At 51.4% G+C, this 26148-nt stretch overlaps 9 protein-coding genes and 1 non-coding gene across 11 annotated transcripts; 5 read left to right on the plus strand and 5 right to left on the minus strand.

The window, feature by feature from the left end:
- The first annotated feature begins 57 nt into the window (after positions 1-57).
- On the plus strand, positions 58-2643 carry LDX57_012519. 2 transcript variants are annotated; one of them, XM_046094267.1, is made up of 3 exons: positions 58-695; positions 753-812; positions 876-2643. In XM_046094267.1, exons 1-3 carry the CDS (start codon positions 657-659, stop codon positions 2253-2255), a joined length of 1479 nt encoding a protein of 492 aa, XP_045950246.1. In that variant the 5' UTR covers positions 58-656; the 3' UTR covers positions 2256-2643. The 2 variants fall into 2 exon arrangements, with proteins under 2 accessions (XP_045950246.1, XP_045950247.1); XM_046094268.1 differs by having other exon boundaries at positions 58-812.
- A 2668-nt stretch (positions 2644-5311) lies between these two features.
- On the minus strand, positions 5312-7151 carry ECM39 (dolichyl-P-Man:Man(7)GlcNAc(2)-PP-dolichol alpha-1,6-mannosyltransferase; the record flags this gene model as incomplete). The annotated part of the gene is made up of 3 exons (XM_046094269.1): positions 5312-6735; positions 6793-7074; positions 7136-7151. 3 exons carry the CDS (start codon positions 7149-7151, stop codon positions 5312-5314), a joined length of 1722 nt encoding a protein of 573 aa, XP_045950248.1.
- A 2253-nt stretch (positions 7152-9404) lies between these two features.
- Positions 9405-12016, minus strand: creB (ubiquitin C-terminal hydrolase CreB; the record flags this gene model as incomplete). The annotated part of the gene is made up of 4 exons (XM_046094270.1): positions 9405-11502; positions 11581-11594; positions 11675-11815; positions 11981-12016. The coding sequence occupies 4 exons, from the start codon at positions 12014-12016 to the stop codon at positions 9405-9407; spliced, it is 2289 nt and encodes a 762-aa protein (XP_045950249.1).
- A 3986-nt stretch (positions 12017-16002) lies between these two features.
- On the minus strand, positions 16003-16579 carry LDX57_012522 (CVNH domain-containing protein; the record flags this gene model as incomplete). The annotated part of the gene is made up of 3 exons (XM_046094271.1): positions 16003-16103; positions 16174-16283; positions 16371-16579. The coding sequence occupies 3 exons, from the start codon at positions 16577-16579 to the stop codon at positions 16003-16005; spliced, it is 420 nt and encodes a 139-aa protein (XP_045950250.1).
- A 2148-nt stretch (positions 16580-18727) lies between these two features.
- On the minus strand, positions 18728-20324 carry COQ6 (putative ubiquinone biosynthesis monooxgenase (Coq6); the record flags this gene model as incomplete). The annotated part of the gene is made up of 2 exons (XM_046094272.1): positions 18728-20091; positions 20153-20324. 2 exons carry the CDS (start codon positions 20322-20324, stop codon positions 18728-18730), a joined length of 1536 nt encoding a protein of 511 aa, XP_045950251.1.
- Positions 20325-20590: 266 nt separating this feature from the next.
- Positions 20591-20662, plus strand: LDX57_012524. The gene has a single exon. It is a non-coding gene; the product is annotated as a tRNA-Gln (tRNA).
- Positions 20663-21121: 459 nt separating this feature from the next.
- Positions 21122-22375, minus strand: LDX57_012525 (uncharacterized protein; the record flags this gene model as incomplete). Its single annotated transcript, XM_046094273.1, has 2 exons — positions 21122-22204; positions 22310-22375. 2 exons carry the CDS (start codon positions 22373-22375, stop codon positions 21122-21124), a joined length of 1149 nt encoding a protein of 382 aa, XP_045950252.1.
- A 1367-nt stretch (positions 22376-23742) lies between these two features.
- On the plus strand, positions 23743-23907 carry LDX57_012526 (uncharacterized protein; the record flags this gene model as incomplete). Its single annotated transcript, XM_046094274.1, has 1 exon — positions 23743-23907. One exon carries the CDS (start codon positions 23743-23745, stop codon positions 23905-23907), a length of 165 nt encoding a protein of 54 aa, XP_045950253.1.
- A 56-nt stretch (positions 23908-23963) lies between these two features.
- LDX57_012527 (uncharacterized protein) lies at positions 23964-24287 on the plus strand (the record flags this gene model as incomplete). Its single annotated transcript, XM_046094275.1, has 1 exon — positions 23964-24287. The coding sequence occupies one exon, from the start codon at positions 23964-23966 to the stop codon at positions 24285-24287; it is 324 nt and encodes a 107-aa protein (XP_045950254.1).
- A 119-nt stretch (positions 24288-24406) lies between these two features.
- On the plus strand, positions 24407-25609 carry LDX57_012528 (uncharacterized protein; the record flags this gene model as incomplete). The annotated part of the gene is made up of 1 exon (XM_046094276.1): positions 24407-25609. The coding sequence occupies one exon, from the start codon at positions 24407-24409 to the stop codon at positions 25607-25609; it is 1203 nt and encodes a 400-aa protein (XP_045950255.1).
- Positions 25610-26148: the final 539 nt, after the last annotated feature.

Here is a 26148-nt window from a genome sequence, read left to right on the forward strand (position 1 = left end):
CTAATGACAGTATGACAGACAGGGAGACACTCGTGGAGATCTGCCAAACGACCAGGATGGAGCCAGAATAAATAGGCGGGGAGAAGTGCCGGACGTCACCTTTCATGTGGTGCCTGGGGCCAAACCACCGAGGCTTTCACGTGAAGCGGTCTTGCGACAGGCACCGGCGCTTTTTGGCCGTTTCTGCTGTAGGAACAACGCCTTCCTAGTGCTTGGACGCTGTGCAATCCACCAATCTGTGCTCCGAGCTAGATTACTTTCCCCATACTTGTCCTTCTTGGGTTCTTGGGGAAGTTGGTTGGCGTCGAACATGGTTCTTGGCGCTCGATCTATTCGACACGGAGAGAGGAAGACTGTGGAGAGGGAGTTCCGCGCTGTCCGAGATGGGGCAGATGATACATTCTTTTGTAATAATCTCACACTGACTCTGCATTGCAGCCCATGTGATTATCGGCTTGTGTGATGACGGATTCAGGTACGACGCCGTTCATCGAGATCATGTATGACAAGTGGTGCCTCAGGCGCCACATCCGATGATGCTGAGTCAGCCTTCCTCCTTCTGAACAAACACAACAAACAAGCCAAACATCCCAAGTATATCGGATCAACAACCTCCTGACCTTCTTCTCTCTCCATTGCCCTCTCCCACCCTCACAATGGCCTTCAACAAGAAATACGCGGGTCTTCCTGATCTCGTACGTCCTGTGCTCTTTTATACATTTGCTGTGTTCCACGAATTAATTGTGCATTAGGATCTCGCGCCCGATATTTACGAAACCCCCGATCTCACCGACGAAGCTTCCACCGTCCCGGTACTACTGCCCACTGTTATGATCTATTTCCTACAGCTCCAATCCTAATATACTTTACCCCAGACAACCACTATCCGCACTGCCTCGAACCTCGATGACGATGCCGGCTCTAACTCCGACATTGACCGACAAGGCGTGGACGCCGACGCGGCGCGCGCCCATTTCCTCGGTGCGACGGTCGACGCCCGCGAAGTGAACTTCTCCGACAGCATCGACACCAAGCGCAAAGCGTACCGGAGCAAGAGCCGACGGAGGCGGAGGAACGAGAACGGACTAGAAGAGGTCGGCGACCTGAGTGACAGCGAAGACGAAAGTCTAGACAGGAAGCTGGCTCGGCTGCGACGAGAAGTCGAAGAGCTCAAGGATGAGATGGCGGCGAGGGAAGACGCTACTGAACCGCAAGACTCCGCCGCTGGTCACGACAAGGAGCCGCTCGGCGACGGCGTCCTGGAACTCAGTCGCGCGCTAGATAGTCTCTATGCATCCTCCCGCGGCCCCGGTGGTGTCGGCGTCCCGCACTCTGCCGCCGCAGCGTTATCCAAGAAACTTGACGCCGACTCTGCTACTACGCACTCCACTGCCCCTGCGATGACGGCTGGCCCCGACACCCAACAAACCCTTCCTACTCCTTCCTCTGACCAGACCTTCCCCAACGTGGGCGTCCTCTCCCACGCCGCCGCCTTCGACAGCCGTCTCGCGCTCATCGAATCCGCCATGGGCATCTCCAGCTCCTCCAACCCGTTCGTCTCCGACGGCATCTCCGAACCCCCCTTGCAACCCGTCCTCCCGGCGCTCGACCACATCACCTCGCGGCTTGCCACCCTCATGAACCTCCTCGTCGGGCCGGCCCCGGCGTCCGCCGTTCCCACCACCTCCGCCGGCCACCTGCCGCCATCGACGACCGTCTCGACGCCGCACCTCGAAACACTATCCACCCGCGTGCGCCGCCTCACCGCCGACACCGAGGCTCTCGCCGCCGCGCGCAAACGCGCCCTCGACGCCGCCAAAGCGGCCCAGAACGCCCGCATCGCGGCCGCGGCCCTCGAGCCGTCCGACGTCTCGGTGTCGTCCTCCTCCGCCACGGAAACCGATCCGGCGGCCACACAGCGCGACGAACAAGCCACCAAGATCCAGGCCCTATATGCCACGCTCCCGACCATCCAGTCTCTGCACCCGATCCTGCCCAGCGTGCTGGAGCGGTTGCGCTCGCTGCGTGCCATCCACGCCGGGGCGGCGCAGGCGTCTGAGTCCCTGGACGAGTTGGAACGACGACAGGCCGACATGGCAAGGGAGATTGAGCAGTGGCGTGAGGGACTTCGCGTGGTGGAGGAGAAGATGGGGCAGGGCGAGGCGGCGCTGAAGAGTAATGTGGAGTTGGTGGAGCCGTGGGTGAAGGATTTGGAGGGCAGGTTGGAGAGATTGGATACAGCTTGTGGTGTTTAATACCCTGTTTTCTTTTGATTTCTTGTGGATATTGTTGGTGGTGTGTCGATGTGTGTGTATACTTCTGGTTGAGCAGTAGCATTTATTTACGTCAGTCAAGGATGGATTGGCACAGGTATACCAGCTTCAAGAACGTTCCAGTAGTTTGAATATTTCACCTTGGATCTACTACCTTCGACCAGACCTGGGTATATGTCATTGAAAGGCCATTCAGACATCCAAACATCCCCTTGTTCAACAAGACATACCTACCCAACTATATAATAACCCATTATTCCAACCAAACAACACAAAGGCATTAATACAAACAGCCCATAAGCAAACAACTCAAGATAATCCCTTCATTAGATAATCTCTCAACACAATCCATTTAGAATCAATCACTTCAACTTCGCCACACCATATTACTAACCTCTTACGGGTGGATTGAATGTGTTGGATGCGCAGATCGCAGTGCATATGACTTGACTGTTCATTCACGAAGGACAGACGAGCCGCTGGTTGTCAGAGAGCCACGAGCAGAGTTTTTGAGGGTAGAGGAGTGGCAGATCGATATCAACAGGGCAAACTTCGGTCCAACATTCTGCAAGGATGCGAAAGCTGTCGAAGCTGCTCTTAACCCTCTTAGTCAATCCGAACGCGAGAGCTTTTCTGGCAGATTAGGACAGCAAGGTTTCATTACACTACAAGTCCTTGGTATGGTCGACGGCACGGTCAAAGTGCTTCAGGACCTTATAATCCTTGAAAAGCGAACCAGGGTAGAGAATATCCGCGAATATACGTCGAATGTCATCGAACCTTCTTTTGGTATTGGGCGGATTCTATATAGCCTTTTGGAGCATGTTTATTGGTATCGACCAGATGATGTTGCCCGGGGGGTAGGCAAATTCTAAACATTACAGATCGCTATGCTAATGTACTGGTCTAGGTCTTGTCGCTGCCCCTTTCTGTCGCACCGATCAAGCTGTTAATTGTACCTTTGTCAAACCAGCCAAGTTTCCATTCAGTGATACAAACGGTATCGCAGTGTCTTCGACAATTTGGAATTTTTTGCCGTGTCGATAACAGCAGCGCAAGCATTGGAAAGAGATACTCTTGTAATGATGAGCTGGGTGTTCCACTTGGCATTATCATCGATTTTGATACGCTGAAAGACGATACAATCACATTGCGAGAGAGAGACAGCACTAAGCAAGTCCGAGCGTCACAGTCAGAGATAGTGGATGCCATTCAGAGCCTCGTGGATGGTAAGGAAAGCTGGCGCGATGTGTTCAACAGACTCCCAGAGTTTGTTGGCCAAAGTGGTGATGATTGAGCGCTTCTTACCGCCACGTACGAAGGCCCAATGTCCATTGCACCCGCCTTGAAACAGTTCCTCGAAATGTTTGACCAGTCAAAAAGAAACGGAACCTTGTCTCTGGGACCAGAGCAGCAAGGCTCACTTCAGGTTCTAAAACCCCCGCTTACCCCATCAGCGTCTTACCACCATCTTTCTGTCGTTGTTCAAGGACTCTTATCTGGCAATATTGTATGGCCTAGCTCAGTTAGCGGAACTCCGCGCTCATGACAAAGGTAGCATGGCCTAGTACGTTGAGTTCCGTAAGCTAACGTGACGTTATAGCCTGCGAAAAAAATGCCAAAACTGTTACAACTCACTACGGCAATGTCATGGCGGGAAACTCGTGTGCTCCTGATCCTCCCAACTACTCGGTCGACCGTAGCCGAGGGTCTAACTCTGCTATCTCTATGTGAGCTACCTTTATCTATAACCTCTCTCTTTGATCAAGCTTTCAGCGGACTGACCAGCGAGCTGTTCAATAGCTACTACAAGCGTTGTGATGGGTCGCTGCGCAATGGGCGTGGTGAAGAGCTTGGCCGGTACACGAAGCTCCCAAGAGTTAGGTGAACTCCAGTTCTGGTAATTGGCCCCTTTTATGGAGACCAGTACTGTACGCTGGATGAGAAATACGGTACTTCTATTCTTAGGGTGCCTCAACGTGTTCTGACGTTTGGAAGCTGGCAGCATGTCCATTATTACTGTATGTTTTTATCGTTCTGTTTTGTTGCTATTGGTTTTGTACTTGTTTTTGTTTTTGGAATCCCTACCTAGTACTCTCCATCCTGTTTGTTGGATCGTAGTGTAGGACAAGTAAATGTCTTTATTATGGAGTAGTCGCTAAATCTGAATATACGATAACAGAGGCAAAGAATTCTATTATTCACTACATAATACATATGGGAAAATGGGATCAGGAATGCTGTCTACACCGTTACCTATCATTATAAGAGCTTTGAAGACCTTATAGATATTTTGGCTATGATCAACTCAATGGATAGGAACAATTTCGATTGTGTTCATGCATAAATTCACAGGCTGACGAGCAATTTGCAAGGTATATCTTATAATTGCCAAAGATCAGTACATCCAGCAATTAGGTTTTTCTTCAGTTACGGCCGATTTTGAATAAGAGAAGCTGAAAACGAAATATAAAGAAAGATATATAGAAGAAGTGACTTACCTGTAAGGGGGGGAAGCCTCATCCAGCTAGGAAAGTAGCTGGCTTTTCATACTATTATTCCAAGCCATTACCCGGGCAAATCGATAAGCATCATTGATATCACACCCTAAGACAATCGCCACAACTGGCTGAAAGGCCATTTAGTTTTTCCTTTTTTTTTTTTTGCCCGGGTATACGGAGTAGACTAGAACAAGTAGACTCCAGAAATGCCCATGTGGACCGCTCACCCCGCCTTTCATAGACTGCTCGCACAAAATCAAGGACATATAAGTAAGCCGGGAAGCAAGTGACGGCTCAGTGAGCACTTGGTAAGTGCTGGGTGAATGCTCAGTGAGCGGTGATCCGTAATGTGAAATACTGAGTACCCTCACTAAAGCGGCGGCACCCAGCAGAGGAAATCCTGAGTTGTGCTAGATATTCCGATACGGATAGGTACATACAAACAACCCATTCTTCCCCCATTAACCATATCTCTCCAACATCATCCTCAACAAGATCCAGGAAATGAAAAAAAAAAAAAAAAAAAAAAAAAAAACTCTAATAAACCCTCCCCAAAACTCGCACCCTCGGCTCAACCCGAACCTCAACAAACCAGCCCCTCGCAAGTTTTCTCACCATATCTCTCAAGAACAACCACACTTCCCCACACGCCTCTCCACACCAAGACCTCAATACCCCGAGTTCGATGTCACTTGGTTCATCACCGGGTCGAAGAATCCGGAGGCCTGCGAATCCTGGGATTGTGTCGATTTCGGTCCAGGTTAGGGGAATACCACTTCCGCTACTCGCATCTTGGGACATGGAGGAGGAAGGGGAGGAGACAGCACGAAGTCGATCTTCCTCCTCTCCCGGCTCAACGAGGACGTAGTCGAATCGAGACCAGAAGCTGTATGGGTTCTCAGTGAGGACGGCAGGGTCCGCGGAGTCGGATTTATCGTAGGCCCACGCGGAGTGGGACAAGGAGACACGGCCAGGGAGTTGTTGGAAGCGAGTGATGCCAGTTTGGCAGGCGAGGTTTCCCAAGTGGACGAAGATGACGGGTTGGGTGTTATCAGCGTGGCGATGGAGGGCGTGTAGGGCCAGCGCGCCGGGGTAGTTGGCTGCAGAGGCGGGGAGGAGGACGAAGGTGGAGAGGAGGAAGGAGAGGGCGGTGGTAAGGAGTAGGAAGAGAGAGAGGAGGCGCGGGATGAGGGATTTGGCGCGGTGCGTCCAAGCGTAGGAGGCGCTGAGGGAGGCGGTGGCTGTCAGCGCGGGGATGATGTAGACGATGAAGCGCCATTCCTTGTGCGGCTGGAAGCTGTAGATGGCGAGGAAGGCGAGGGACGGGACAGTGAGGAGCTGGGCGGAGCGCGCGGTGGAGGGGAGTGTAAAGGCAAGAGGGATGGCCAGCAAGGTTGACGGGTTGAGGAGGAGGCGAGGAAGGGCGTTGGTGAAGTAGAAGTGCCAGGGGTGCGTGCCCCAGGCGGAGGCTTGGCCGGCGAGGACGTTGAACTTGAAGGCGGCGAATTCCGGCCACAGGGGGAATTCTTGCCAGAAAAAGGAGTCCACGCCGACGGTGAAGAGGAGACCCAGTAGGAGTCCGAGGGCCCCAGCGGGGATGATGTCTCGTCGGATCTCGACGCGGCCGGTGAGGTAGAGGAAGATGGTGATGGTGCCCAGCAGCAACGCCAGCTCCGAGCGGAAGATGATGCCCGCCAGCGTCAACAGGAACAGCGCCGTGCGACAGCGTTTCTGGTACGCCCGCGGCGATACTGGCACGGGAAGCAGGTAGCTCAGCGCCAGGGTGGAGAGGCCAAAGGCGAACATGTTGGACAGGGTTCGCGAGGCATAGAAGAGGACATGGAACTGGCTGGTCTGGAAGAGCAGATACCACATGGCCGCCGGTTTGCCAAAGGCCCGTCGCATGCTGGATGCGAACGCCAGCAGCGATGAGGAATTGAGCAGGCCGAGAAGTGCTCGAGCTGAAGCGCTGTCAATCATCTGTACTGGAAATACTGCGAATCATCGAGCCAACATACCCAGGAATTGCCGGTCAACATTCGCGTTCAACCAGATGAATGGCCGCGACAGCCCGGCGAGCGTCACGGCGCCGACAAACGTCCGAGGCACAGCCCCGGGGAAAGTGAAATGATCATACTCAGCGCGCAGCGTCTCTGCGACATTGCGAGTGGGCAGCTGAAAGGCGAGCAGATCATGAATGGCCTGGATGTGAAAAGACTCCTCAACCTTGGTATAGGGCGCGACATACAAATGCAGGCCGACCAAGACGGGGAGGATAAAGCAGAGTAGCGCATACACAGCTGGGACAATAATTAGCACGGGCACCACATCTTAATGGACATCAATTCAATCGGAGTATACCGTCAATTCGCCCCATTGCGACAAATCCAGCCCAGCGTCGAGAGACCGGGGAGTTGACGGGGAGAGTTGCAGCAGGCAAAAAGATTCCCCACATCAAACGAACATCTGGCGGCTTCACTCCAACTTTAATCCCGCCGCATCTTTTTCTTCCGTCATCTCCCTCCACGCCAAGTCACCCTCACCCCTCATCCTCCATTCTCCGATCCGAAAACGAAACAGAAAAGAGAAAAGCGAAAAACGAACACGAACAATGCTCGGCCGTCTCGTCTACGTCCTCTGCCTAATGGTCAACGCCATCGCAGTCCTCTCCGAAGACCGCTTCCTCGCAAGGAGTACGTTACATTCCCTCGATCTCTCCCTCCCTGCCCGTTGGCTTCTCTTCTGCTCTATTCTGTTCCAGTCCCAACAGACAATACATTATCAAAACCCAGAATATCAATGGGAAAGCTGACCCCTCTCTCCAAATCTAGTCGGATTCGGTCGCCCGCAAGCTGACCCGGCCTTTGGCGCAACATACGACAGCACCAGCGTGAAAGCGAAATCAGTCAATTTGATCGCGAGTGTGAGGACTGTTATGCGGAGTATGTTCTCTCCCCTTTTCTTCCATCCTATCCTCTCCTATTATATGCTGGCTGTGCTGGCCATGTCAAGTTATGTTATGCCATGTGACGAGATCTGACAGCTAACGTAACCGCGATGCCTACAACAAACAGTACCCCTAATCGTAATCAACACGATCATAATCGTCTACGAATTGATTCTCGGGTGATATAACTATCTACGGTCTATGAATACATAATCAAATACAAACTTCGCGATTTCTTTACGTTTCGTCTTCGTTTGTTCGATTCTATTGCTTTCCGATCGAGTTCGATAACCGGCTTGGTTTGGTTCAGGTTTTTGGGGTATGGATGATTGATTGATTGGTTTGGTTTGGTTTATTGGCGTTGGCTTAGCGAGGGAAAGAAAAAGAAGAAAATAACCAGAAAGGAAGATAGACAAGACGGGACACGACACGGAAAGGGGGAGACATAACAGACACAACAGCACCGACCACGATACGACGGACATAATACCATCTACCTCACCTGCCTACCTACTCGACACGCAATCCCCATCTCTCGATCTCAGTCTTGATTCATCCCGTCTGCTTTCTCGTCGAATTATGATATGACCCGGACTCGCTCGACACGATACCCCCGAACGAAATCAGCATGGGTCGGTCGATGTTGGTTTGAGAAAGGGAAATACAAAGGGAATGGGATGATGTTGGAACGGAACGGAACGGACGGACACGACAGATCAAGGAATGCGATGGATGGAATGGTGCAAGAGAGCATGCAGAAACATGCGTCGGATTACTAGTGGGGTTCTGCCCATCCATCATATTACATCCAATTGTGCATGTTTGTCTGTTGTGGTCTCTATCTCATGTACAAGTCTATGTCTACGTGTCCCATGTCTCGTGTCCCAAAAGTGGACGGTTATCCCTCGAAAGACCCGGAGTTTATTTGGTCTGATTATCACATAACGAGAGACGTGCGTTCTGAGTTATTGTTTATAGCATTCATCCATCTAAGATACTTCTTGTCGATGTTCTAAGTACTGCACACACCACGATAAACCTTTATTCAAACAGATGGGATCTCCGAAATGCTCCCGGAAAATAGAACGAGATTGGAATGGATATGAGAGAAACAATATGCATGATGAATAAATAGGTAATACTCCAGACCAAGAGCGACAGACGGCTTCTGGCAGTAGTATGGAGCTGCTCTGCTTTTGGTAATATTTCATAAAGGACAGAGAAAAGAAGACAGAAGACACGCCGTTCCATACAAGAACAAGTAGAATGATGAGTCCTTGGAGACCTCGGGATTTCGAGTCCCATATAATTGATAAGTTATCGCCCAACGCCTCACTTGCCCAGCAATGTGACCCAGGCATGGGTATCACAATCACAATGAATCAATCGATCAGAAGAAAAGTGATGGCTAAGATACATGATGCAGATAAATGCAAAGGAAAAACATATGCAGGAATGAGAAGAATGCTACTGAAGCATAGTAAGACAGTACCCGGTCCCATATCCGATGTAGTCTTCAATGATGACGTGCGTGCAAGTGACAAGGTATCGATGCACAATGTTGGAACCGGTGCCGAAGAGAAAATGATAATACATCGAAGGAAATATTTACTGCGAAGCAAACCAGTAGTAGTATATGTGCAGGGATGAAACCTTGAAATCCAGAAATGAGATCTGCAAACGTTAAGAAAGAATGCTGAACGACTTCTTTCTAAGGCTGAAGCTTCTCCATTTCCCATGGCTGTTCTTATCGTGCTTGACGTCCTTTAAGGTATCACGTTCTTCGTCGGGAAGTGCACGGTGGTTGTGATTGGGGGATGTTTGAGTTCGTTCAGGCTTCGCCGGTAGGGTCGGCGTACTCGGCTGCGGCAGCTGCTCCGAATTCCGCGCGGAGGCCGGATGTTCTGGAACGACCGGAGTGGGTGGGAAGCTCGACGAAGAGGCCCGGCTCTCCTTGTCTTTGCCTAGCCGATGACTGATGCTCTTGCTGCCCCGCTTCAGACGACCCAGGCTACCCAATTTCTTCGAGTCGCCGTCCTTGCTAGACTCAGGACCGTTGCGCTTATCCTCGTCTGCCTTGGATGTTCGGCTGGCTTCGAGGGCGGCCTTCAATTCGGCGTCTTCACGGCGCTGATTCTCCCTCATCCGGGTCTCCTGTTCCTTGCGACGCTGCTTCTCCTTTTCTTTCTCGGCAGCCTTCCGCTCTTTTTCTTCCTTGGCCCGCTCCTTTTTGGATGCCAAGTCACTCTTCTTAGGGCTCAAAGGCTGCTTGACCGGCATATCCGGGATAGGAGGCACCGGGGGTGCGTTCGCGATGGGTGAGCTTAACGGAGTGGCGCTCTCTGCATCGGCAAACTCGGGGTGAGTAGACAACTGAGGCGCGGTTGGGGCCCGGGCGAGGCCGTTGAATCGATTGGGGTCGTCGGTCGACGGGATCTGGGAAGCACTATGGACGTGGGCCAGCGGCTGGGCGCTGCCATTCTGCTTCAGGTTCAGCTCGCTCAGCTCTGCGGCAGCTGCTGCGGCGTCCATGTTTTCCTGCTCCTGCTCGCGCATGACAGCCTCTAGCGTCGTCTCCTGGTAAAACAGAACATAGGCGCAGGCCAGCCCGGGCTTGTCGCCAAAGAAATTCCGGACGTAGTTTTTGTCGACGGGTTCCACCATCTCGTCGTCAAACAGCAACCAACCGCGATCCTGCGTTTTGATGATGGCAACGTAGTGTCCGTGATAGGGTCCGCCACCAATGTGCACCACCACCGCGTAGAGCTCATACAGCCGATCGGGGTCTTCCGCGTCGTCGGTTGTGTTGAAAAGGCGGAGGTGGTACGGGTAAACCACGCGATGGAACAGTTTTTGAAGACGTTGCAAGTCCTCCGTGTATTTAAACCGCTTCAGGTGCAGAGCCAAGATCCGGGGCAAGCGCTTGATCTTCATCCGTTTCTCGGCCTCTTGCAATCCTCCACAATTATCGCAATGGAACTTGTTTCGTTCGCAGAGCATCTCCTCCGCGGAGAACTTTCTCAGACAGGACGTGACCGACGAATGCTGCTCCAAATCCACCGAAAGGTCCAAAAAGACCTCATCACGCTGGGATACTTTCTCGCAGGTGAGGCACTGCGTTTCCGATGTCAGGGTGCCTTCAAACAGTTCATGCACCCAGCGCGTCGTGTTGGGCGTTTTCGACCCAGAACTCGACGACAACTCGCCCGATTCAGTACTCTCCGGCGGCGGGAGGCCTTTCATTACCGGCTGTTTCAAAGCCTCCTCCTCCACGTTGGCAACCACTTCATTCAGTAAGAGGTTGAGGAACTCATGGGCGTCCTGGTGCATTGCCGTCCGGAACATCTCGTGCTCCCGTCGCAGAACATCCAGAAATTGTTGTGGTCGAATTATACCGATCCGCGACTGACTGACCACGAGGGACTCGAATATATCCTTGAGCGAGGTAAATAGCGACTCCGACATTCCATAGCTCGTCGCGTTGTTCTTCGTTTCTAACAACGGCATCGTCTGCAGTGCCATCTTCTTTTTGTACTCGGGCGAGTCCTTGTCCTCTGGTTTCTGCGGTGGATTCGGGGGCAGCCCCGGTCGCTGTTGATTAGCGGCTTTCTGTTTCTCGGCTTGGGCCTCGGCTTCCAGATTCGCGGCGAGGTTCTGATAACGGAGGTTCTTGGCCAAAGCGGCCTCCAGGCTTTCGATAGGCGTTCGCGTGGGATAATTAATGACGGCTTCCCGAAAGGGTATCGAGTAATAAAGACATTGTAGGATGGAATTGCAGTAGCTGTGGAAAGGACAATCAGTATTATGGTCCCCCACCCTCCAATGCACGTTGTACAACGCTGAATCCTGGTCGGCTTACCAAGTATTACCATACTAAAGGAGGGAAACGTCAGCACACCCACTCGAAAAGACCAAAGACCCGAACCCTCACGATAATGCCCAGAAGAACTCACATTTTCCATTCCGAAAAACTTATCACTGCCATCCTCGCGGATCGGGCCCATATCCTGCAGCATCTTCTCTAACGGGGTCAACGGAATGACCGGCGGTTCTTTCTTCGTGGGAGTCGCTCCGACCGAAGGCGCAGGAGAGCCCTGGACCGTTTCGGAATTAGCCATCTGTCGTCACCAGGACAATTTGAAATGTAGGGTGTGACTGGCGCCTTATTTTCGGCCTCTCGAAAAAAAAGGACGAGGCCAGGGCGAGGCACGAGGGACGGACGAAAAAAAAAAAAAAGAATAACGGCAAGGTAGGCATACCACGTCTCGTCGTAAGCTCCTCAAAAACGACCCCATGATTGTCACCTAATGCTATGAATCGAGGCGTGCAACTTCATCTGGTGACTCTGGCGGGAACAGAAGCCGACACCACGCCGGCTGACGGCGGCAAAACTGGGTGGTTTGAAATTGAGGCGCAAACGGGGGCGAACAAAGATTGCGACGGCGACCCGAGAAAAGCAGTAGAAGGCCAGAAGGGCGGACGAAGAGGACGAGGCGAACGATTGAGGGAAACGGAAGGGTGAATTCGTAATAATTGAGCGAAAGGTACGAAACGACTATCGAAGGCGACAAGGGACCGACAGGAGTAAGCCAGGAATAGGCATAAGGTTTCGAAGGGCCCGCGGATCCGAAGAGGAGAGCGTGGAAAGGCAGCGCTCGGAGTGCGTGTGGGTGGGAGAAGGCGAGGAATGGGGCGGATTCGAGATGTGGGGACGCCCGGGAAAGCAGGGGAATTGAAAGGCCGAGGGAACCGAGAGGCCGGTGAACCAGGAGGTATATAGAGAATAGAAGGTAAGAAATAAAAGTCGAGGGGTTAGAAAGGAAGCAGCAGAAGAATGGGGATGAATTGACCGAGAGGCAATGGGGGAAGGCGGGAGAAGGAAAGAAGAAGAAAAGGTGGAGGAGGAGAAAGTGGGAGAAGGACGAGGAGAACGAGGAAGTCAGGAAGTCAGGAAGATGGGGAAAAAGTGACTAGATCCAACTAGTATGACGGAGCGCGCGGGTCCGAGCGAGACGAACGGGCGGATAAAATGAGGGGAGTTCGGTTTATGCTTTTCGCTGGAATTCTCCCCTCTCTTTTCTCGTCCTTTCTTTGCTTTTCTCTTCCTCTCAGCCTCTCAGCCTCTCAGCCTGTAACCAAACCCATGGATGTCAGTCCCCTCGAGAAGCCCTGAATGGCGGGCGGCCTTGTACTCCGTTACCCGCCTGTCTTACGCTGTCAGACACCGCACATAACTACGTCAGTCTTCTCCCCGCGAGAATCTGAAATGTCGCATTGTCATTCCTGAACGGGAACACCTTGGGTTTCGGCATGAGGCCGAAAGACGCCGAACTCGATCGCGTCTATCGAGATGGAGGTTGAAAGGCACCCTTACATCCGACCTACATATCTAGCCTTCCACCTCATCAAGCTACGTAGAAGCCTTCTCACAAGGATCAGTCAGATGAGACACATCAGACAGGCAAAAGAAAGGAACAAAGGAAGGCAGCGAGGATGACATGCAGATAAGACAGGCTGGGAAGAGGGGCCGAGAAGGGAAGAAAGAAAGGATTCAATATCGTGGCCAGGGTTGCATCGGAGCATGGATCAGGTGGAATGCAGGGAGTCTGATTCGTTGCCAGCCCGTTGGCGATGGCTTAGCCTCGTCCGTGAAACCGACGATGGACGATGTTGGATGGATGTATCTCAGAATGTCCAGGAAGAATGGAATGCGTGATTTTTGGACTTGGCATCGGTCACGAGTCAACTCTAACGGGGCGTCTCCTCGAGTCTCAGGAACAATCCAGCTTCTACTCCGTATACAGTAAGTAAATCACTTATGTACTACTTACGGTGTATTATCAAGTATCGCGCTACCGACAATCCACGTGGCTTGCCCGGGATGAGCCAATCGAGGGTTTCGCTGAGCCCCGCTTGTTAGAATGTGGTGATGTCGGATAACTCCAGCTTAAGTCTCGATACGCGACAGTAGTTGATAAATGTATTCCGTAGGTGAAGACGTGCAGGTGCTCTCTACCTCAGAACCGACATCACCCTGACTTATCCCTCTGTCTCTACAGAAAGAAACAAACCCAACCTCATGTCCTTTCCAAGACCAACCCGCCACTTAATATACCACCTAATTTAAACCCGGATCCGAGCCACCCACTAAACCCGTAACAGATAATAGCAGCATCCCCTACTCCCACCTACACAGTGTACGGTGTATGGCGTATGCAAACATCTGCCACCAGCCGCCGTCCGCAGCAAATCACATCCCATGCGTCCAAATTCCACCCTTCCACAAACCCTTCCCAAGCCTCCCCCCCGCCAGAACATCCCCCAACCGATGCGGGCGTCTAAATAATGCTCTGCCACGAGCGGAGATTATCTGCCAGTCTAGCCTCTCAGAGATAGTCTATCCCGTAGCCCATCACACCATGTGCCACCCCTCACCTTAGATCCGCGCCTCGTTCGTCCGTCACCAATGAGACAAGAGTGGGGGGGGCTGTAGCCTGGTCGGTATTTTTTCCATCGAGTGTCCACGGATGACAGAGCCTTCTGCCTGCCAGTGCCACCTGGTTGTGTTTCTTGAGGTTCAATGTGCTCACGTGGTGGGTTGAGGGTAGACATGGTCACATGATTCATGGCCAGGCATCATCTATGTCCCCTGTCGTATCTCTCTTTAGCATATTGTCATGTTGAAATTTGACCACTTCTTCAGAGCATCATTACAGCAAAAAATAAAAATCTGGTTCCCTGAGGAGCGATTACAATCTGCCAAGAAATCAGCCATTTGCTTACCTCTCTATTTATGCGATGCTTGAGAAGATTCTTAACTTTCCACAATGTCGGAGGCCATCTCCATTCGCCGAAAACGATCATTTGGATCGTCGGGTCAGTACCCAGTTATCTAGGTCTGCCTCTGGTGTGCATACATGTAAAGTATCCTTTTACCACATAGATGCAGCTATGTGTACCTTCAGGGTTAGGAGCCTTTCAGGATGTCGCCGATCTCTGCTGCATCTTTTCAAGATCATCTATGGCGGCTCAATGCGTTTTCTGATCTGAGGAAGCTAACATCATTGGGCGAGACTTGTGTTGTTAGGCAGCAGTTGTGCAACTGACTATATTTTTTCTTTGTTCTGTGCATTGCTTGACCTTGATCAGACTGACCGTCACCTGATACCTAGTGTCACCCCACACCTCCTTCTTCTTCTCTTTTCACTTCTTTCTCACTACTTGTACCTTGTGCTGAAGCTAGTGGTTGAGCAAGGCCCAGTTCGGCTTCTGTTAAACAAGACCAACTTAGTTCCACGATAACGGCGACCCCGACTATACAAGGGAAGGCCGAGATTTGATTCAGTTTCGATGCGAACTCAACGCCTACCAGAACCACCATGGACAGGAAGCGTTTCAACGAGTATTTGTTTCTCTTTCCGACTACACATCGAGAAAACTGGCCCGTCGGTCTACACTCCTCGGCTTGAGCATTGCCTGAACGATAGATAGCCCAGGAGGGCTTATTCTTGGGCGAGCTCAGAAAACCTAGACTTTGTGAATTACTTGATGATCCTTCTAAGGGCACGGTTGACGGGGTCAAGGCGATCCGTGATACTTTCGTCCGCCGATAATATCTACTCAAAGAGTATCTTAATCACGCCAGATAGGGCAATATGGAGGGGCTTTGGCGTTGCAACCACTGCTGTTGGGATGGGATAAATTGGTGTTCCTTTGGACCAACTATTTGTATCCAGAGAGAGGATGAATGGCGAGGTGAGCCACCAAATTAAACTTCAACGTACAATTATTTGTTTGGGACCAAGCCTGTCGATGACACCACTTCCTTTCCCTGAATTCATTCAGACGAGTCAGGAACACGGCAATATGTCGTTTGCTTCTCGCACAAAAGAGCAGTTGATTGATCTTTGCCATCGCCACCAATGCATATATTTATTGCCTGGCCAGATCATCAAACTAAGTCTTGAGTTATCTTGCGTTTTAATTCGATAGCTTAGCAATGCTAACAACAGCCATCACACTATGTTTCAAAGAATCCACGTCCAGTCCATAACCTGGAACTGCTCAACAGACGCCAATAGCGAAGAAATGTTACGTTATAGAATTCGTTGAGTATATTTCTATCCGTACGCTCGACTCAAACTCGCACCATCGCTAATAACAATAAAAGCATGTATTTATGTATATGTACTTGTGAAGATATCCTAGAACTCCATAGCCCGTCTAATCCACCTGTGCGTATGCATCTTCACCAACGAACCCCCATAGAGTCAACCAAAATCTAAGGACACTCGATATCATCACTCCACTGCTTGATGCACTCGCCATCCTCACCGCTCAGGTCGCAGTGAAGGTATCCGTCGACGTTGGAGACAAGGTCATCTAGTAGAGCAGAAGTATCATTAGCAAATGTCCCCTAGCACGGCGTAATTGATAACTGAAATTGACTTACTCAGATCAATGCTGACTACTTGGGTCTTGTCGCCCCCGTCCAGACAGTTACAGGTCATGACACTGCTGTCGGACAGACCGCAGAGCTGGCAGCGCTTGGCGTATTTGCCACTGTTGTGGGTTGCGATTATTGGTTAGTCTTTCGGTGAATAGTGCAACTTTGACCTAGATCATAGGGGGAGGGAGAAAGCAACTTACTCGGCCAAAGGCAACATAGTACCGTCGGGGTTCACACCAATGCACTTGTTAAGGTCGAGGATGGTGCGCAGCTTGCCGTTGGGACCACCACATTGGGCGTTCAGGTATTGGTTGTTGCTGAGATCGAGGACGTCGCAGCTCGCTTTGTAGTCGCCGGCGGCGGCGAAAGTGACCAGGGAAAGGGCGGGGATGATGTACTGGAGCTTCATGGTGAGGAGTTGGTTTTGTGTTTAGGCTTTGGTTTGGGTTTGGTGTGGTTTTGTGGTGTGAGAGTGTTCTGGTGGGGAGGATTGTATGATTGATTTGTATGTTGATGATACTCTCTCTCTCTCTCTCTCCTGGGTGCTCGTCGTGGTATTTATATTCCACTGACACAGGGTTCTTGATGTGAGGACATGTCTCGCCTCGCTTCGCCTCACCAAGTTTTGTCTAGGTTGAGGCTCAGCTGCGATAGTTAGTGACTGCAATACTCCATACCTTGCCATGTGTGCTGCCCCCACCATCATCAACACAACCAATACTATCTCCTGATCAATTGTTGGAACGGATGGACAACGTCTCCCTAATCTTGAGTCTGCAGCCTGCATATACTAAACCCGGTTAGCCCCTGCCCTACAGGCGAGGCTTCTTCACTACTCTAACTGAGCTACACGAGCTAAACGAGCTAATTTAGGCATTCATATCTAAGTGAAGCTATTCAAAGTGATCTACATATACCAGATGCGGTTAGTCTTGGCGCTATACCAAGGATTTCCCTCAACTTAATTAAAACTAATTGGCATTCCTTAATCATTCAGTGGCGGATTCTTCATGAATCCTGCTCCGTCCACCGTAGTGATTGGGGCCGAAACTCCACGCAATGGGGTACAAACTACGGAGTTCGGCGCGCAAGGCTGAGGAGGATTTTATGAAGATATTCACAGGATTCGATCTAACATCGGAGTCTATCCGAAGCTGTAACGGTTAGTACTACGGCACACCCGGGCCATTTATTAGTGCGACACTATCTTGAAACAGCCTAACTTGAAATAGAGCCCAAAGGCGAATTCCTGTCAATCGCCAACCTACAAATCCTGTTATGCTTCTCCTCCTAGGTACTATTCTGAATAAGGCTGGGGGAAGCCCGGACACGAAGTAGCGTCTCTGTACTTTTCTGGGGTCTACTACATGTTGTTAACACCCTTCGGGTAGATAGTAACGAACTTTTTTCCTGCTCGATGGGCCAGCCCAGTTGATCCTGTATCTTGACGGGTATAGACTATAGGGCGTAGAGTTGTCATTCTCTGCCCCCAATATCCGCTTCCAAGGCGCAGCTGGATGAACTGATAGTGTAGGGTGGGGGCGCAAAAAGGGATCCTGAAAGGACAACTCCACAACTAACCAGCTTTTCTGAACCCCTTCTTTCTAACCACACCGTAACTACTGCCAGAAACACAAACCCTGCGATCGTAAGGTATCCGAGCCATGAACGAACACGTCCGAGTTAGATACAAATTATAACCTAGTCACTACGTAGTGCACAGGTAGTAGGATACCAGAATGCCCCTCATCATATTCATTAATCAAGGACTAGCCTTATCTACTACGAGCTTGAGTCATACTCGATACTCCATACAAACGTTGCATTGAGTTAAATTGCATTGGAAATCAATCCCCACTCAACCAGCCGTTGACACCGCATCAAAAACGCGTAAGTATATACCCAGCGGGAATATCAAAAGACCAAGCAAACAAAAAGAAAAGAAAAGAAAGCTTATTAGAGAGAAAATAGGCGAATACCGAAACCCCCAATATCGTGTTAATGAAGGATTATTCTTAGTTAGCTTAGATCTACTACGCTAAGCCTCCGCTAGAGACATCCTTCGGAGTTCGGGGATGGATGAGCCGTGAAGTCTAGGGCTGAGCCCGTTGAAGTCTCATGATCAACTACTAGGTAGCTACCTAGTGAGATATATTACGGAGTACTGTGTGACGTGTGTACCTACCGCTCTGGCTAAGCACGGGGGCGTGATATGCACGCACAGAACTGGCGGAGGACGGGGTGGTAGGAAGTAGGTAGGTATGGTAGCCACATGTACAGTACCTATTGTACCTGAATACTCTGTGTAGAGTCAGGAGTTGGTCTCGATCCTTCTCAATACATCTTTTCTCTGTTGATGCTACACAGCTGTTTCGGGCTTTCACCTAATATCTCGCATACTAGTAGACAGGCAAAGTACGCCAATACATCTGATAAGTCTGTATTGACTGATAGCGTATTGTACAATTATTGCGAACTAAAGTATCATACCTAGCTACTAAGGATACAATAAAACAGTTGAACATGAGATATAGGGACCAAAAGCCCGTTCATCAGATCAACCCTCGGCGTTCTTCATCAAAAGCCCCTTAAGGAAGGGTACGCGGTCGATGATATCCAAGCCTAGACTGCGACCCCAAGCAACAGGTCCCTGGCCGGGAACATTGTAAAGCTTGTGCAGCACATCGCAGGCGCCGCCGATCTTGGCATTGGTGGCCCACCGCTCAGCGGTGTACCGTTCGAGAGTGAGAATGTCTCCGACGTCCATTCCGTGGTTCACGGCATAGTCAATGGTATTGGAGAGAGACGCCACGTCGCCCAGTCCGAGGTTGAGACCCTGTCCGGCCAGAGGGTGGATGACGTGAGCAGCATCACCCACTAGAGCCACACGGGGCGAGATGTACGTTGAGGCGTGGCGGAATCGGAGAGGGAAAGAGGCCACGGTGCCTTCCTGGACACCGGTCACCATGGGCGGGATTTGCGAGGGCTGGGGAGTATGTTGTAGGCGCCAGGTCAATTCGGTCTCGTGTTGATCTTCATACTCCTCCGACACAGACGTCGCCGGACGTTGCATGCTCATCATGTACTTGAGATCCGGCATGCCGAGACGGAAAGCAGCGTTGACCATAGCGATGAAAGCTTTGGGGGAGAGAGATTTGAGGTAGGCGGCGTTCTCGGCGGTGGTCGACCACACCAGGGTCGCATGATTGTTGGGCAGCGGGAGAAGGGCGATAGGGCCGCCCAGCGATGGTAGAAAACGCTGGTGGGCGGTTCTCGTGCCGATGGGGAACGTAGGGATCTCTGGCTCTGATAGGGCGAGGGTCGCGACCACGCCGTTTCGATTGTAGTCCCAGCCCTCGGTTGAGATATCGGCAAACTTGCGCACGGGGCTGTTGATACCGTCTGCGCCCACCAGTAGTCTCGCGGCAATCCGCGACGGTCCTTGTGTCGATGCCCCGTCGGTCGGGGAGATGGAAAGGACCGGCCACGCCGAAAGATCCGGTCCGTCGGGCGAATCGGTGCCATTTTCGATGGACGAGACGGTCGACTTGGAGAAGATGGAGAGGTTTTCGTCTCCAGAAGCGGCGATTCTCGATAGAAGCGCGCGGACAAGGTTGGCGTTCTCCGTCATTGTCGCGATGGTACGGAGGTCTTCGAACGGAGAGGATTCCATCGACCAGTCAAACGATATGCGGGATCCTGTTTCGCCGTCCCACACCTGCATCTCCTGGTACTTCTGGGCGCGCTGAGTGTCGAGAAAGTCCCATGCTCCAATTTTTTCCAGAAACGACACGGACGAAGGCGTCAGACTGCTGACTCGGTTAGAGAACTGATGCGATTCGAGGTTCCACGAGCGAGCTTTTTCGAGGTCCTGAGTTTCGACGAGGGCAACTTTGAGCTTTGAGGTAGCGGGAGAGGCTCCTTCAATAGACAGTCAGTCTTAACCAAATGAATTGTATGAATTGAGAATGCAGTGACTTACGGAGAGCTGCTAGCAGTCCTAGGCCCGCGGGACCACCGCCAACGCAGACTACATCATAAATTTCGGGGTTCTGTTGAGGTGTAGACGCAAATCTTCGGCGGCTCGCCAGACGTCCAGACCGGCAAGATGGGCAGACATAAGGCCGCAGGGTAGACCTTGCGATGGGGCGCATAATGGCTAGGAGGAATGAAGTTTGCGGAATGAAGCGTCGGATCTCCGGCGAGAAGCGCGGGTTGGATAAGGCCACGGATGCAAACAGAGCAAACAGATCAGGCCACCACAGGAATTGCGTTTCACGGAAGTCTCAGACTGTCTCCTTCATCCGGGCCATAGCTGTTGACTTTATTTGACTATTTAGTGGAATAATGCCATTTCGATTATATTCACCTTTTATGACCTTTTATAAAGCGATATTGTGTACAGTTCTCCAACAACTCAGGTTGTATAGTGTAATGGTTAGCACATCGGATTCTGATTCCGGTAATCCCGGTTCGATCCCGGGTACGACCTCTTTTTTTTCGTTTTTTATTTTGCCTCTACTTCTAGTAGAAGGAGCCCTATATTATCATTCTCATATTTGCCGTTTTAGACAGTATAAAGTTTTGAGTTTCAAGCAACAAACCTTTCAAAAGCAATCCAAAGCCGTCATATGCAGCAAGACTAGATGCGGAACTTCATGGAACCAGCTATGAACACCACGTGAATATAAACATGAAAGGGCCTTCTTCTGCGATCCCTAGATAGTTGATTAGCATCATTAATTCCATCAACCTTTTCATCTTTGGCAACCTACCCCTGGCACCTCAAATTCCTACATATGTAGATCCATATGTGCGGATCGAATGTTCGCTGCCACCCTCTATGGCCATTCAATGTATCCAGCTCCATGGAAGACATTTTGTTTAATAATACATTTTGTCATGTTAAATCATCTTAGTGACCTGGGCTTTAGAGATCCCCAGGACTCAATCATGTCGACATCTCCAAAATATCCAAATACCCCATTACCCTCTCCACCAACACCTTCCTCGGCTCCTCCTGATCCTCATCGCTCAACGCATGCGACGCTCCGGGGATCACCACACTCCCTGAATCCCAGTTCTCCCCGGCCGCCGCCTTCCACCGACCCATCAGCGCCTCTTTATCCACGTACGCCGGGACCGACTGATCGCGTCCAGAATATAGCACTAGCAGCCTGCCCCCAGGCACCAACAGGCCTCGCGTCCCGAGCACCCCAAATGTGCGCCTCAGCTGCTCATCACTCAGATCCGAGCTAAACAGATCATCTTCCGCGGGATGCTCCGGACTGCGCGGACTCGCGAGACTCAAGAACCGTCGACTAGTGACCGCCGTGGAGGCGCCGTAGCCGATGCGCGCAGTCACCTGCAAAGGAACCAGCGTATCTGTGGCGAGGACATCGGACGCGCCACCCTCCTCAAGCGTAGACTCCCCATCACCGGAACAGTGAGCGCGATAATAATCGTAAGTCCTCCTCTCCGCCTCGCCCACCGCATCCCTCAACAACACCCTCATCGACTCCGGACTATCCCTCTCCGTCCCAGACTCCACCACCGACAAGATAGCCTCTCGATCCGAAACTGGCGCCTGCATAATCGCTCCATCCACGGCGCCTCTCGTCACGACCTCGTACTCCGCGCCACGATCAAGAACCGCATGCCGAGGCCGCGGGTTCGTCTCGCACAGATAACTCATCACGTCTTGACTCCCCGTCGAATGGCCCATTATCACGACTTTCTCGCCTCCTGTCCCTTGGAGCGAGGACCCGTATACCTCCCGCTTATACTGTCGTACATACGCGACGCATTTCGCAACCTCGTCGATATCTTTCCCCACGCGGCCCATTCCCCATCCTGTGTATGAGGACGAGAGCACGATGTTGAACACGGACCAGGAGGTGTGGCGCAGAGCAGCGACGATGTCGGATAGGTAGTCGACTGTGTTGAGGCCGTCGGAGAGACCGCCGATGAAGATGAGAGTGTGGGGTTTGGGGGCGTCGACGTGCGTGTATTCGAAGGCGACGAGGTTGGAGGTCTAAGCGGGTTAGAGGTACGGTGGGTAGGAATTGTCTTTTTGTTCTTTCTTTTTTCTTTTCTTTCTTTGCATGATTGGTAAAGGGAGAGGGGACGACAGACGTACATATTGGTGAAGAATGCCCGGATGAGCTTTTCCGGGGGGTAATTGTTGGGGGAATTTTAGTTGCATGGTGTGCACTAATCACTGGACTTTTTGGTTATTCGAAGGGACAGAATGATTATTGTTATCGAATTCACGTAATATGCAATAAGTAAGTACAGACAACGTCTAGTAGATTGGATAAAATGAAATCGAATGTCAAAGGAGGTTGAAAGTCAAAAACTCGATCGATAACGGATAATCAGATCGCAATCAGATAAGACAACGCTAGACCCGATCAGTCAAATCAGATAAAACCCCCTCCTACTGTACACAATCACCCGGACTCAAAGTACAGTTCTCTCATCATTCGGACTCTCCCAAGTCCCTAAAGTAGTACCAAAACCAACCAGCCAATTAACCATTCCAGATCCCCAACAACCAGCTTCTCCGTACTCCGTACTCCGCTGATAGTCAACTCCAAATCCCCATTGCGATGTCAATCAATCCATCCATCTCCATTAAAAATAAACATCAACCATCCATAAAGCCCAGAGCAGTCGACTAATCAAGCAACGGCCGAAACAAACCCGCTAGTTAGTTACTACATCTGTGCCACTAAAGCATGGCCCCCAACCGGAGTGTTTCCAGTCTGGGATTCCGGGTGGAAAACATGTGGGATGATTGGATCTGTCGGGTTTTGTGGACTCCACGGGCGGGGACTAACTTGCGTGGTGGACTTGCTCGAAGGTTGTGGATATGAACTTATGGGTGGCGGGTTGGGCTGTGGTTGCTTTTCTTTATTCTTATTGAACCCTTAACTTGGATGGCTTTGCTCTCTTGCGTTGATTGTTTATTTGGTCTAGGAGGATTAGAATGCCATTGTGTGTACTTCTCTTACGTAACTATGTATGTAGAATGTCTACAAGTGGCAGCATGGAATCTACAGTATATACATAGCCGAATGATTCTCTCAAGTCCCAGCCAAGAGTTCGTGTACCTCAACCTCCGGCCTGACATCTACATTCTCCATACGGTCAACCCACACGAACGGACATCAAGTTATCAGATGTGTGTCGTCAAAACTCAACCCCCCGATTAGCCTCAAAGCTAAGTTATCTAGCGTGGCACGGCGGCCCGTGTGGTCCAACAACAGCGGGATAAAATAGAGTAAATCAACTCCAGATCAGACAATGAACAGGAAGTCAAGTTCCGCTTGTGGGCTACCTAGCTCGCAGATTTTTCGGAAAGCTTATGCTGGTGGTCTTGGCTGGAGGATTCTCTTTGGGCGTAGGATGGACTGAGTTATAAGTTAGGTGTCTTTCGCTTTGTTGGTTTCTTTTCTTGAGTTTCTTTCTTTTTTTTTTTTTTTGTTCGCAAGCTTTGCCTTTACCTTCGTTTTTATACAGGGGAAATATCGTGGGTTTAAGCAAATCTGCGGTTCTCCAACTGTCACCATGGCGGATAAATCCCCCGATATTAATACCGCGCCTGCGGCCGTTGACCTGACCGATGATATCCCCATGAAGCCGCCCCAAGAGGCGCAAGAGCAACAAGATGGTGTACGAGTGGCCGAAGCCGTGACGAGCTCGTGGTCGAAAAATTCCCTGATCGCGGTGTGAATCTGGTATGCCAACTCACCCTTCCCTTTACCCTTGTACTTTTACTGAAAGCGCAAATGCTGACGCCAACCAAACAAAGCATGTGGTTGATGTACTTCGTCCAAGCCCTGCAGTCGAGTCTCACGGCCAACCTATCGGCCTACATCACCAGTGACTTTGAGGGCCACTCGCTGCTCACGGTCATCGGCATCGTGACGAACATTATGGGCGCGGCGTGTACGATGCCGGTGGCTAAGATTCTGAACTTGTGGAATCGGACCGTCGGCGTGGTGGTTATGTTGTTGATTTCGATTATCGGGTTGATTCTGATGGCCGGGTGTCATGATATTGCGACGTATTGTGCTGCGCAGGTGAGTTTTCGCTGTCCGTCTCAAGTCTAAATTTGGGGCTGGGAAATGAATGGTTGGATACTAAACGGTGGTGATGATAGGCTTTCTATAATGTAGGACTCACCGGCCTGATTTTCTGCGTCGATGTCCTCACATCGGATACCTCGTCCATGCGCAACAGAGGTCTCGCCTTCGCCTTCACCTCGTCCCCGTACGTGATCACCGCGTTCGCGGGCTCCCCTCTCTCAGAGCGTTTCAACGCCGTGAACTGGCGCTGGGCATACGGTTGCGTCGTCATCATCCTACCCGCCGTGACAGTCCCCCTGATCGTAACCTGGGAGCTCGCCAAGCGCAAGGCCGAAAAGAACCTCGTGCTCGAGCAAGCTCGAAGCGGCCGTACCTGGACCCAAAGCGCGTGGTACTACTTCATCGAGTTCGACGTCGTCGGCATCTTCCTACTCATCGCCGGCTTCTCACTCTTCCTGCTCGCATTCGTGCTCGCCGAGTCCCAAGCCAACAAATGGCAATCCGCCTCGATCATCTGCATGATCGTGATCGGCGGCGTCGTGATCATCGGCTTCGTGATCTACGAGCGCTTCGTCGCCGCTAAGCCCTTCATCCCGTACAACCTGCTCAGCTCGCGCACCGTCATCGGCGCCTGTCTACTCGACTTGACTTACCAGATCGCGTATTACTGCTGGAACAGCTACTTCACGTCGTACCTGCAGGTCGTGTACGACGCGTCCATGACCCAGGCCGGGTACATCAGCGCTATCTTCGACTTCATCTCCCCGCTGTGGCTGTTCGGCGCTGGGTACCTGGTGCGCGTGACGGGTCGGTTCAAGTGGTTGCTTCTGTGCTCGATCCCGCTGTACATGCTCGCCGTCGGGCTGATGATCTACTTCCGTAGCCCTGGCCACAGTATTGGCTACATGTGCATGTGTGAGGTGTTTATCGGCTTCGGTGGCGGGACCATTATCTTGCTCGAGCAGATCGCCGTGATGGCGGCCTCTTCACATAACGACTACGCGTCGATGCTGGCCTTCCTGGCCCTGTTTGGGAACATCGGCGGCGCGATTGGGAACAGTATCTCCGGGGCTATCTGGACGAATACCCTGCCCGTGGTGCTTCAGAATTCGTTGCCCGCCGAGACTCGGGACAAGTGGGAGGAGATTGCTAACTCGTTGGACGTGCAGCTCAGCTATGAGATGGGTTCGGCGACCCGCGAGGCCATCAACCATGCGTATGCGGTCAGTCAACGGAATATGTTGATTGCAGGGACGGCGGTCATGGCGTTGACGATGGTGTGGGTGTTTATGATCAAGGATATCCGGGTGAAGGGGATGGATCATGTCCAGGGTGTTGTTTTTTAGTAACTTGGCAGTTTTTATAGATATGATTATAGCGCCAATTATGCGTTGGACATTGCTGAGCTCTGATATCCAGTCCTTGTTCTATAGTGGTCAATCTGCTTAGACCTTACTAGAAAATATTTTGCCACGAACCCAATTGTTGCTCGCAATTAGCAATAGAGAGGGCAGTGCTACCTCCCCTGCGCAGTCATTGATAGATGTCGACCACTTTTGACATGGCACCACTTTAGGTTCACTAAGTCGCCAATAGCCAGCTTCGTAGGGCTATCTGGTTTAGTGCAGCACAGATCCAAGACACCGCAAACACTCGGACTCAGCCCTCGGCATACCCTCAGCGAAGTGAAGTGAAGACGACAAAGCGCCACCGGCCATCCAACTGCTCACAAAAGCAGAGTTGAACCAAGCCCTTGGCCGAGCCCATGAACACCCATTTGTGGCAGTGAGCAAGAACGAGCAACGTCTAAGACATTGACAACCGATCCATCCATCCACCGGAAACAGTCGTTATCACACGACAGATCGATAGACAAACCGATTGC

This window comes from Aspergillus melleus, assembly GCF_016097325.1.
Source record: "Aspergillus melleus strain CBS 546.65 chromosome Unknown contig8, whole genome shotgun sequence".
Classification (NCBI taxonomy): domain Eukaryota; kingdom Fungi; phylum Ascomycota; class Eurotiomycetes; order Eurotiales; family Aspergillaceae; genus Aspergillus; species Aspergillus melleus.